The sequence below is a fragment of the Ornithorhynchus anatinus genome, chromosome 1, assembly GCF_004115215.2.
Source record: "Ornithorhynchus anatinus isolate Pmale09 chromosome 1, mOrnAna1.pri.v4, whole genome shotgun sequence".
Taxonomy (NCBI): domain Eukaryota; kingdom Metazoa; phylum Chordata; class Mammalia; order Monotremata; family Ornithorhynchidae; genus Ornithorhynchus; species Ornithorhynchus anatinus.
This window is the reverse complement of record NC_041728.1, coordinates 108,391,752-108,404,297: the sequence shown is the minus strand read 5'-3', so window position 1 is coordinate 108,404,297 and position 12,546 is coordinate 108,391,752. Positions and strand designations below refer to the sequence as shown.

The 12,546-nt window shown below is 40.5% G+C and overlaps 1 protein-coding gene across 5 annotated transcripts in view; it reads left to right on the top strand.

Moving 5' to 3' along the window:
- XRN1 (5'-3' exoribonuclease 1) overlaps positions 1-12,546 on the top strand; it is a 108,874-nt gene that overhangs the window by 72,545 nt on the left and 23,783 nt on the right. For 3 of the 5 annotated variants that reach the window (XM_029050817.2, XM_029050743.2, XM_029051048.1), the window contains 8 exons: positions 79-168; positions 751-886; positions 4,733-4,789; positions 4,932-5,064; positions 5,686-5,755; positions 8,823-9,045; positions 10,947-11,042; positions 11,607-11,721. In XM_029050817.2, coding sequence (XP_028906650.1) covers positions 79-168; positions 751-886; positions 4,733-4,789; positions 4,932-5,064; positions 5,686-5,755; positions 8,823-9,045; positions 10,947-11,042; positions 11,607-11,721 — 920 coding nt within the window. The remainder of the gene's footprint in view (positions 1-78; positions 169-750; positions 887-4,732; positions 4,790-4,931; positions 5,065-5,685; positions 5,756-8,822; positions 9,046-10,946; positions 11,043-11,606; positions 11,722-12,546) is intronic. The other 2 variants (XM_029050976.2, XM_029050893.2) reach the window with 2 other exon arrangements.

The window sequence follows — 12,546 nt, the reverse complement described above, 5'->3', positions numbered from 1 at the left end:
TTGCACTCAGTACAGTGTTCTGCACACAGTAAGCTTTCATTAAATATGATTGACTATTGCACTTTTTAATTTTTGTAGGGTCCCAGAACTATTTAGTTTTGTATCGAAAAATGGCCGAGAAGATGTGTTTTATGAAGATGACATTTGGCCTGGGGAAAATGAGAACGGGTGAGTAGTTGAGGGTTCCTATAGGACATAAGCGGCACCTATTCATTACACTGTTGATTATCATCCTGTTTCAAAGTCTCATGTGTTTTGATAGATATATTTTTTCAAAACATATGTACATCCATAATAAAATTGAAGACAGATACGTAAAAGCTGAAGTTATATTTTCATGTATGACTTGGGATAAATTTCAAAAATCAGAAACCTGAAATAGCTGATTGTTTAATAAAGCCTTGCACTTTACCTAGAAACTTCTCATAGCTCAACTCAGTGGCCCCTGCTATTGAAAAGTTAATACCAAGGTCTCTCCACCTTTTCAAGTCATCAGAATTGTTGGTTTAGTTTTAGTATGACCAGGGTGATGGGATCGTTTTTCATTTATCATCTTGAGTGAACATTTTAAGTGATTTTTGTGCTGTTGGTTTTGGTGCTAAAACAGGAGGCTTGTAGGTTTTTCTTGGATATATACTTAACCCCCAAATTCAATTTAAAGATTTATTTTACATAAGAATTTGAGATTTGTAAGGCTTCAGAAATTTTGATTGGAATGGAAAGAAAATCATTAATTATGTTTTAATATAGTGCTGAGAAAGTTCAAGAAATTGTTACCTGGCTAAAGACTCATCCTGTGAGCACTTTGTCTCGTTCATCTTGTGATTTGCAAATTCTGGATGCAGCTATTGTTGAGAAAATAGAAGAAGAAGTAGAGAAGTGCAAGGTACAGATTTTTGTCCACTGGGAGTATCGGTGTGGCTTTGAATATACCTACCCCCAAAAGCTGTTTTCCTTAACCTTTCGAATGCGTTGTTTGTAAATAGAGGCACATTTTCCCAAAGGCATTATTTTACATGGCAACTAACCCTGGACTTTCTGGACGGACAAATTTTCACAGTGAAAGCAGATAAGCATCTGCATCATTCACACAATGAATAGGGATTTACAATTAGCTTTTGTTTTTGTGAAATGAAAGCTTTGTTTTTAATATGTTAATAAACAAAGAATTATTTACACATTAAAATAAATAGAGCCTATAGCAAGAGATTACTTTAAGGAGAGATTGCCAATCTGGGTTCTGTGGGAGAAAGTATAGGAAAATAACTGCTACGAGAGCACAAATTAGATGCTCAAAAATGAATAGATTGTTAGGGAAAGGAGAAGAAAAGATAGGAGACTTTATTGTCAATACTCGTGTGTGATTAGTCCTAGTAAAACTTTCTTTTAATAATAGAGCTGTCGGTTCTATACAAGACACATTTCTTGTTGGTTCAGTAAAATTCATGTTAGCCAAATTAATATAATCTGAAATTAATAGACTGGTTTGCAGAAAGATACTTTAATAACTGTCCACTGTAACATAGCAATAATAACAATAATGATTATATATAAGTGCTTACCTGAGAGTCAAAGTACCTGGTTTCTAATCTGACTCCCTGTTGTGTTACCATGGGAGAATCACTTAACTTCTCTGGCCTCAATTTCCTCATTTGTAGAATGGGGATTTAGTACCTGTTCTACCTACTCCTTGGACTGTGAGCCCCATGTGGAGAGAAGCAGCGTGGCTCAGTGGAAAGAGCCCAGGCTTGGGAGTCAGAGATCATGGGTTCTAATCCCGGCTCCACCGCTTGTTAACTGTGTGACTTTGGGCAAGTCACTTAACTTCTCTGGGCCTCAAATTAATAATGTTGGTATTTGTTAAGCGCTTACTATGTGCCGAGCACTGTTCTAAGCGCTGGGGTAGACACAGGGGAATGAGGTTGTCCCACGTGGGGCTCACAGTCTTAATCCCCATTTTACAGATGAGGTAACTGAGGCACCGAGAAGTTAAGTGACTTGCCCAAAGTCACACAGCTGACAAGTGGTAGAGCCGGGGTTCGAACCCATGACCTCTGACTCCAAAGCTCGTGCTCTTTCCAGTAAGCCACGCTGCTTCTCTGTAAAATGGGGATGAAGACTGTGAGCCCCACGTGGGACAACCTGATCACCTTGTATCCCCCCAGTGCTTAGAACAGTGCTTTGCACATAGTAAGCGCTTAACAAATACCAACATTATTATTATGTGCTAGAGGGACTCCAACCTGAGTGTACTTGGTACAGTACATAGTAAGTGCTTAAATACTAAAATCAGATGCAAAGCACGTACTAAGTGCTGGAGTAAATACAAGGTAATCAGAAAGGAAACCATCCCTAATCCTCATGGTGCTCACAGTCTAGGAGAGAGAACAGGTAATTCATTCCCATTTTACAGATGAGGAAACTAAGGCACAGAGAAGTTAAAGTGATTTGTCCAAGGTCACCCAAGGCAAGAGGGAGGACCAGGACTAGATGAGAACTCAAGTCATCTGACTTTGAAGCCCATGCTCTTTTCATTAGGCCATGCTGCATCAGTATTATTAGCGATAATCATGAGTTATTTGTAACCAAAATTTTTGATGAAACTCATATCACTTGTGTGAAAATTAATTTTTCAATATAAACTAGCCGCAGAGGAAGAGCAAATCAGGGTTCCTATGGGACGTAAGCAACACTTATTCATTGCACTGCTGAATATCATACTGTTTCAAAGTCTAATGTGTTTTGACATATATATTTCCAAAACATAATAAACATCCATAATAAAATTCAAGACGATAAGTAAAAACTGAAGTTATATTTTCATGTGTGACTTGGGATAAATTTCAAAAATCAGAATCGCTAAATAGCTGATCGTTTAGTAAAGCTTTGCAGTTTACCTAGAAACTTTCCAGATAGTAAATGACACCTTATATGATTCCTTGTTGCTTAAGTCACATTTCCTGTTTTCTTGTTTATCTAAGCAAATTTACATCACCAGAAAGTATGTGATACGAGTGCATTGGCCCGGACAGGGTGGTTTAAAAGCAAATTGAATAGGCTCCTGCCCTTAAGGAACTTCCAGTCTAAAAACTGGAGGTTCATCATTTCCAAATTATCCCTTATGGAAGGAAATGATTTTGAAAGCAGCAATTCCCATAAATTCCTGAAATGATCTTTTAGGTAGAGATAGTTATCTGGCCTGAAAGAGGTCATAGTTATCCAAAAGGTTGTAGTCTGAGAAGCTTATGGTGTAAAAAGAGAATAACTGAGCCATTTATTGAAAAACAAATGTAAAAACTGACGTTTCCTACTTTTAACTGCATAAAATAGTATAAGGTGGAGAGGTAAGAGAGAATGAAAACGTCTGCAGTAATTTCTGAACAAAGATGCTTCTTTCATCTGTACTTGGATGTAATACCTGTATGCATAACATACTTTAAGTGTGATGTAAATGACAGGAAATCCATGATTATCCCCTTTGATTAGTATTAGGTCAGTGAACTTTAGTTCTCATCTTCCTTAGGCCAGTACTTTGTAATCCATTCCAGTGAGCCACCTGTGAGTTTTGGGGTGTATATTGTATCTGTGTGCGGGTAGAACAGCTTTTTCAAGTGAGTCGTTCTTTCATTTGAAATTAGGCCCACCATTTACCTGGCAATCAGAAGTCTGGGATTATTAAATAACTAACACCTTTGAATGTTAAGGAGAAGAAATTTGGGGCTGCCTTAGATTTCATGATTAAATGAAAGGATTAAATTTGTGATATGCAGTTCATACAGAACTTGTGACCTTTTTATATGATTTTGTCTACCGTGTTTTTTTTTACTCAAATTTAAGTGTAAATTTTTACTTAAATTCATCTATGTTTGAGGGTCTGTAGTCTACATACATGTTCTTTAGAATTGGTTCTTTAGAACTGTATTGCGTTTAATAGTATTGAGCACCCAAGGTAAGATGGAGGCAAGTTAATGGAAAGCCTTGAAGATGATGCTGAAGAGTTTTGATGCATAGAGACACAGGGAGCCGCCAAGGCTTTTGAGGAGTGCAGAGATGTGGGCCAAGCAACATTTCAAGAATTTTGGGGAGAATCTTATCATTTTACTTAGGAGAACGTAGAATAAACTTGTCATCTTTAAGGCACTCGAGCGACTACCCCCTCCTACCTTACTGTGCTAATCTCCTACCACCCCGCCCACTCCCTTCACTCCTCTAACACCAACCCTCAAACCTGGAACTCGGCCAACTTTCTTATCACCTTCAAAACCCTATTAAAATCACACCTCTTTCAAGAGGCCTTCCCGGACTAGGCCCTCTTTTTGCTTCTATTCGTCCTCCCTTCAGCATCACCAATACACTTGATCCATATCCTGTAAGCACTTGCAATTCATCTCACCTGCTCCACACAATTTATGAACCTATCCCTCTACTCCCTCATTTCTCCATCTCTAATTTATTTTAATGTCTATCTGTCTCCAACCGCCCCCAAACTCTAACTCCTTGTGAGCAGGGAACATGTCTCACAATTCTGCTGAATTGTTTTCTCCCAAGCACTTAGTACAGTGCTTGGCACACAGTACGCGCTCAGTGAATACCACTCATAGGTTGATTGGTTGATGATAAAATGAGTTGCCTCTAAAGATCTTTGCCCTCTTAATTAAAGTATTTAAAATTAGTGATGCAGTTCGTGAAATCTAGGAATTTTAATGAAAGCCTATTTTTTTCCACCCCTCAGCAACGAAAAAGTAATAAGAAGGTTCGCGTCACAGTGAAGCCTCATTTACTATACAGGGTGAGTCTTTTGTTGAAATGTACAAAATCAGCCTGCGTATATTATTAGAAAGTTAATCAGATATCGATTTCTATGGTTCAGTTCTTTTATACTTAAGGGGAGTCATGGCGTTTGGTGTGATTATTTAAACTTCTTCTCCCAGCCGTTGGAACAGCAGCACGGAGTCATTCCTGATAGAGATGCAGAATTCCGTCTTTTTGACCGCGTCGTAAATGTGAGAGAGAACTTTTCGGTTCCCGTTGGCCTCCGAGGCACCATCATAGGGATTAAAGGAGGTAAAATTTACTTATACCCATCATGGTCTTAACAGAGCACAAAGGATAAATATAGCCATCACTTTAGTAACTGCACGGTTACTTCGAAAACTCTTGTTTCCTTTGTGTATACAAATAAACAACTGTGTCAAAATTGGAAAAGGCGGAGAATGAAGAAGAAGAACTCATATTCCATTTCTCCCACCTCTGTAGACTGTTAGCTCCATATGGGGCGGGATCTGAGTTTGACCTGATTATCCGATACGTATCTTGTATCTATTTCAGCAAAGTGCTCGGCACATGGTAAATGCTTTCCAAATACAACAGTTTTCCAAGAGCAGTCCTATGTGGTTCGAGAAGGAGAAATAGCCCTTCCTCCCACTTGATCTTTCCAAGGAAGAAAATGTAGGTGTTGTACATTTTTGACAGTGCTCTTAATTGATCCAGTCTACTGCCACTTTATTAATTCAACCCTTCTCTCTTCACCCCTCAACACTGTGATTCAGTAGAAGGCACAAAGCTGGAAAAGGGGCCTCCTGATTGAATCAACTCTAAAGTTTGTAAAAGACTGCACTGAGCATTGGAGAAAGCTCATCAAAGTGTTTACTACTTCTGCTTCTCCCACTGTTTACTTTTCTGCAGCTAGTAGAGAAGCAGATGTGCTCTTTGAAGTATTATTTGATGAAGAATTCCATGGAGGTTTAACAATAAGGTTTGTTTCCTCTTTTGATCATTTTTCCCTTGTTTATGTGAATTTGGCTGTGTTTCTATATCTGGCTGCTGATTTTGGATGAAGCATTTTGGATGCTTCATTGAAAAATTAATCATTAGCTTGACTTTTACTTTTCTTTTTTTGTAATTTTGACAATAGTATGTTTAATATTAAAATAGGCTTTTTTGTTTTTCAATTTGTTAGTCTGTGCTACCTGTCGTCTTGGTTACATCACAAGTGGTTGCTTTGGGGACAGTCAGGACGCCACACATTAGAACCTAGAGAAGAGAAATTTAGGATGAAGTAGAATCATCTCTGAAGAATGTTTCCAGAAACTCCCTAAGGAATTAGTAGAGCTATGTCCATTGTTAGTGAGAATTAGATATTGCACAATGCCTTCTGTTATCCACTGTTTTTGAAGAAAGGATTTATGAAGCTTGGAGTTTTTTGGCTATTTCTTAATAGGACAAGCAAATTCCGCATAAGAGTTTGCACAGATTTGGACAGTATAACCCATTACGTTGAGAGAGAGAATGGTAGCCAGGACACTGAGCTCGTTTTACAACTGAGGAGTTAACTTTCAACTGTAAACAATGCCATAGTGGGCTAAAGCCAGTGTTCTCTTCATCCCGGGTCCTGAGTCCAGCAACCGACCACTTGGAAGAACTGTTTGATGATTAACCATCTCCCCTCAACCCTGAGTAGATCAGAATGTCAATTCTCGGCTTTCTGCTTGATAGACTGAATCATATCTCAGTTGATCCTTATAGAGGTTTCTCGTTATTTCTGTTTGCCTTCACTTTCCTTCTCTGGGCTTTCTCTACCTCTCTACATCCTTCCTTAGATGTGGCAACTAGAACTGCGAAAAGCATTACTAATTGGGGGGATGGTCTTTTTTTTGTTGTTGTTGCTATGTAGCAGTCCTGTTTTGTTGTTTGTTTTCCTTGCCCATCTTGGTGGCGCCTTGTTGAAATATATTTTCCCAGCCATAGTGATGGTCTCTATGAAGTTCATTGAATTGTTCCTTTGGTAAGAGTATTGGCTTCACTTACTGGATTTTCCTTCATTTTGGGGAATATTTGAGCTAAGATTGGGCATTTGCTGGTTCCAAGAGAAGAGGCTGATAAATTAAAGTGAAACTTCTTTTGGGCAGCGGACTCTGTTATTTTGTATTTTCCAAGCACCTGGTTCCTTGTACCTCACCAAGTGGGCTCTCAGTAAGGGAGGTGCTACTATCTACTACTATAGCAATTTGTTTGCTTACGTTCATTAGTCGCCTCTCTTGGGGTTTTCTAGTAGGATTTGGGTACTAATCCTGTTACCCACAGTAGCAGGGATAACTCACAGATAAATAGTTGTGAAGAAAAACTAGAAAAAAACTGAAAGTATATAAAAGAATAACTTGAATATATTTTGCATCTAACAACCAGTTCTCCATCAAATAATATTTAGTGATACTTTTTTGGCATGAAGTAGTACAGATTTAAGGAGCTTTCTTCCTAATAATAATAATAATGGTATTTGTTACACGCTTACTGTGTGCCAAGCACTGTTCTAAGCGCTGGGGTGGATGCAAGGTAATTAGGTTGTCCCCCGTGGGGCTCACAGTCTTAATCCCCATTTTACAGATGAGGTAACTGAGGCACAGAGAAGTTAAGTGACTTGCCTAAAGTCACACAGCTGACAAGTGGTGGAGCTGGAATTAGAACCCACGACCTCTGACTCCCAAGCCCGGGCTCTTTCCACTAAGCCACACTGCTTCTACTTCCGCTTCTAATAAGATAACATCAATCAGTCAACCAATCTTTGGAATTTATTGAGCACCCGCTGTACGTCTAGCACGGTCCTAAGTGCTTGGGAGACTAAAATGGAGATAAAAGACACAAATCCAACATGCTGACTTGGGCGGCGTAAGGCACTTTGTCAGTTCCCAACAGGAAAATCCAGCAGTCTTTCTGTCAAGGGACTGTTTTTCCACCATTGAATACAATCCCCAGCCCTACTAATGAACTCTGAGCATTTGACCTCGGACTTTGAGGTGCAATCAGCCAAATGCATTCAGAAATAAGATTGTTTAATAATAATTGTGGCATATGTTAAGCTGTGTGCCAGGCATTGTAGTAAGCTCTGGGGTGGATACAAGCAAATTGGGCTGGACACAGTCCCTGTCCCACATAGGGCTCACAGTCTCAAACCCCATTTTACAGATGAAGTAACTGAGGCACGGAGAATGAAGTGACTTTATCCAAGGAAACACAGCAGACAATAGAAAAGCAGCGTAGTGGAGAGAGCATGGGCTTGAGAGTCAGAGGACGTGGGTTCTAATCCCAGCTCCTCTACTTGTCTGCTGAATGGTCTTGGGCAAGCCACTTCTCTATGCCTCAGTTCCCTCATCTGTAAAATGGGGCTTAAGGCTGTGAGCCTCACGCGGAGCAACCTCATTACCTTGTGTCTACCCCAGCGCTTACAACAGTGCTTGGCACATAGTGAGCATTTAACAAATACCATTATTATTATTGTTATTATTATTATTCATTGGCAGAGTTGGGATTAGAACCCTTGCCCTTCTGAGTCCCAGGTCCTTGCTTTATCCACTATGCCTTACTGCTTCTGAAAGTTCTTGTGGGCAGGAGACTTACCTACTATTTGTATCGTACTTGTATCGTAGAGAAGCCGTGTGACTCAGTGGAAAGAACCCGGGCTTGGGAGTCAGAGGTCGTGGGTTCTAATCCCGGCTCTGCCGCTTGCCAGCTGTGTGACTTTGGGCAAGTCACTTAACTTCTCTGGGTCTCAGTTACCTCATCTGGAAAATGGGGATTGAAACTGTGAGCCCCACATGGGACAACCTGATCACCTTGTATCCCCCAGCGCTTAGAACAGTACTTTGTACATAGTAAGCGCTTAGGAAATACCACCACTTATTTTTATTTTTCTTTCCCAACCACTTAGTTCAGTGTTCTGCATACAGTAAGCACTCAATAAATACCATTGATTGATTGATTAATTTGAGACTTTCTTTTGAAAGCCCCTTTGTGCCTGACTTATAAACGCTTTCTGACTCTTTTAGGTGCTCCCCTGCCAGAGGATATCGCCTGCCCACAAGTGCCTTAATTAACCTTTCTCATGGAAATCGCTCTGAAACGGTAAATCAGAAACTGACAGCCATAGTGAAACCCCAGCCAGCTGTGAATCACTACAATGCATACTCATCAGATTCATCCACTTATCCTCAGAAGGCACATCTAGGAGGCCTCAACCATTCTCCTCGCTCCCTCTTCGTTCCTACTCGAGTAAGACCACTGTCTTTAATCCTCTCTACTCTCGTATTACACCGTTCCAGAGAAATGGGAGCTTTCTCTAAGTGACCACTTTTAACAGAGGCCAGATTTTATTTAGATGAATTCTTTCTGCTCACAGCTGGAAAACGGTGTTCAGTGGTGGGTTAAGGAGAGGAGGTGCAGGGGCGAGAGTCAGCTAGAAAGAGCAGAGGCTTGAGGGTTAAAGAGACCTGCCGGCCCCGCCATCTCTTTTGAGGACAGGTCCGGCGACTCCTCCTGGAAGCTCCCTCCCACTTTGGCAGGGCTCACTCTCAACCCTGGCCTGGGCCCGGGCGAAAGTTTGAAGACAGGCTAAAGAGCACACGGTACAGATCTTTTTGTTCCAGGGGATTGAGCTGGGCAGGGTAAAGCTTGACAAGGCAAATGATTATGGTAACTAGTAGAATGGTACAGAAGGGTACAGCTCCATTATGGGAGGCCTTCCCCACCCCAAGGTCACTTTTCTTACATTAAAGTACAGTGATTTATGTAAACCCAAGCCTGAGACTGCTCTTCAGTTTTAATTTTAGACCATCCTTTTTACCTTCTTATAAAGGTGTGCTCTGAAAGCGATTCCTCACTCCTCTTTCCATGTGTTACCCTCCTCCAGGTTAAAGGAATAGTGAAAAATATATTTTAAAGTGCATTAAACTTATTTTTATAATGGAAGAAGAATGTTCTGCTCCTAAGCGCTAGTGCAGTGCTTGGCACATAGTAAACACTCAGTAAATTCTCACTGATTGATAAAGCACGCATTGAGTGAAAAAGGCTTAGTGAGGGAATTTTTTTATTCAGCTGAAATTCAGTCTGTTCAGTTGTTGAGCTCAGGCTGGCGGTATTCCACTCAGAAAAAAGTGCCTCACACACACACATGAAAGCAGAAAAACAAGTGGATTTTGGAGGCTATTTTTTCTGTAATTTAACATCTGAATAAAGCATTGCTCTTCAGCCTGAAAATCAGGGTAACTTGAGTTCACCACAGAAAGGGGCATTTTTAGGTGACAGTTGGGAACACAAAGTGAATGTGGTGCTACTCAGTTCTCATAAATTTATATTTTATTCATGAGGTAAACATGCCCAGGAACTTGCAAAACTACCCCTAAAAGAACAAATTAACTCACAAGTAAACCCCAATTTTTAAAATTTTGGACATGAGAAATTGCAGATTGATATTTTAAAACAGACAATAATTGTAAATCTCTCACAGATTGAGCCCGGTCCCAGACTGCCAAGTTACCATAATAAAAGAAATTGTTCTCCATGCCCTGCAATTAGGCTGTGATGTCATTGCATTGTCAGTCCTAGGGTTAATGCATCTCCTTCTTGTCCTGCTTCCCACCCTTCCTTTACTCTCCTCTCACCCAAATTTCTTAACCTGATATTGACTCTCATCTTATTCCTAAGCCATTTGTGGTGCCCCTCAGACAACAGCCCCCTTCCCATCTCACTCAGGAGTGTCCAGGAATCCAGCTTTTACAAGTCAAATCTGATTACCATTAGAATTTTGTGTGGAAGAGAGTTTGAGGTTCCGCCTCTTAAGTGGCAGTGGGCCTTTAACACTGGTCAGTTTACTGGTATCCATATTCTCTGGGTTGGAAATACAGAAGCCATTTCAGCCTAAAGACCACTTTGCGGGGGCAGTGTAGGCTTCTTTAATCAGTTTAGCTCGGGAACACTTTTCACTGTTCAACCATTTTGCCCATGAGCCTATCTTCAGAGAGTTCCCAGAATAAAAAGCGGTTCCAGGTCCTACCTGCCTGTTTAAGGACAAAGGGAGCATATGTTTTGAATCTTTTTTAAAATTTATTTTTATTTTCCTCCCTGTCACATGGTATATTTATGTCTGGCATTTCTGTTTGTGGTGTGCCTGACAGATACCTGGAAAAGATGATGATGAATTTTGCAGCATCTGGCAGTCATTACAGGGCTCAGGAAAGCCTCAGCATTTTCAGCAAAATTCACAAGAGAAGGTTGGTTTCCACCTGGCAGAAGCTAAAGAAAGATTTGTTTGTCCCCAAACTTGGTGTAAAGTGAAGGTTCTTCCCTCTAGTTCACTCACCCACCCAGTCCTGAGTGGTAAATGCCTTTCAGGAAACTAAGTACTACTGTAGGAATTCTGTCCCTAAATCTCATAAAAATATGAGTTTTTATTTTTGAACATTATGATTTATTTTTGGAGATGTGTTTTTTTTTTGTTTTTTTTTTCTTTTTCATTTGGCCATCATTGACCCTAAGGATCCATCAGGGCCCCTTCTATAGCTTCTAGGAACATTTCATTAACTCACACTTCTACATTTCTAGGGTTCTTAGTTATTCCATATCCTCAGGGCTACAAACTGGGCAGCACACTGAGATATTAAAAGCAGGTTAGTGATTTACATTATGGACTAAAGAAAAACAGTCTCCAAATTGAAGAATATGTGAATTGAGGGAGGCTCTGAGGCCCCCTAGAGACTCATCCATGTCTTGATAAAGGAAGAAAGGCCCACATGTGGATTTTTGTTTATCTGATTTCTATGGATTATAATCTCCAGGGTGCCATTCTACCTCAAGAAGTAAAGCGAGGCTCCACTGCGCCATTTCACAAACCAGGCTTCAATGACGGCAGCAGTAAGGGTCAGCAGAGGAAGCATGACTCATTTAGAAAATGTAAGTGCCATTACCCAGAACTCGGTTTAGACAGACCGTCCTTTTCTAATCATTTTTTTGAAGTTGGTATTTTGGGCGGGACCTAGCCATGACCCTCCAAGTGTTATGAATCAGCTCAGATTCTTGCCAGGCTTTGCAGAAACACAAATTTCCAAAACTGATTGTAAAATAACTGTTTCAGTGAGGGGCTATGTAAAGTATTAGAGACCAGTAATTTTCCAATTCATTTACTATTTTTTACTCACTGATCAATATTAATCGCTTTGGCACCTATCAGTAAAATAATAATGAAAGGAAATCTGTGTACTAAATTGGCCATTAAAGTCGGTTTTTTGTTTGCTTTTAAATGATCATTACTCTGAAGTTCCTTAAAATTGGCTCTTGGCCCTTCTCCCTAGAGAAATCAGTCTTTCTATTCATGCTTGTTTGGTGATCTCAGATTTAATTTAAAATACGAGATCTTAAAATTGTGGTGATTTACACAGATATCCTTTGGATTCCACGAGGAATCCAGTAGGACCCCGTTTTTCGCCTCCAGCCCGACCGTTCTCTTAGTGTCCTGTTCCATTTTGGCCGAGGTTGGCCAAACAGGGAAGCTGGAGCTGCAGGAGAGCGGGAGACTTGCATTCTTCCTCCCTAGGCCCCTGCTGCCCTCCTTCTTGCCCCTCTCCTCAAAATGAAAAGCTGCGAGAGCACCACTCAGGGACCAAACTTAAGGTACTTGGAGTAGGGAACGGAGGTGAAAGCTCAGCAGCGACTCAGACCATCTTCCTCGTTTGTGTTTTGGTGGCCGGAGGAGGAGAAATGGGAGACTGGGAGGGAATG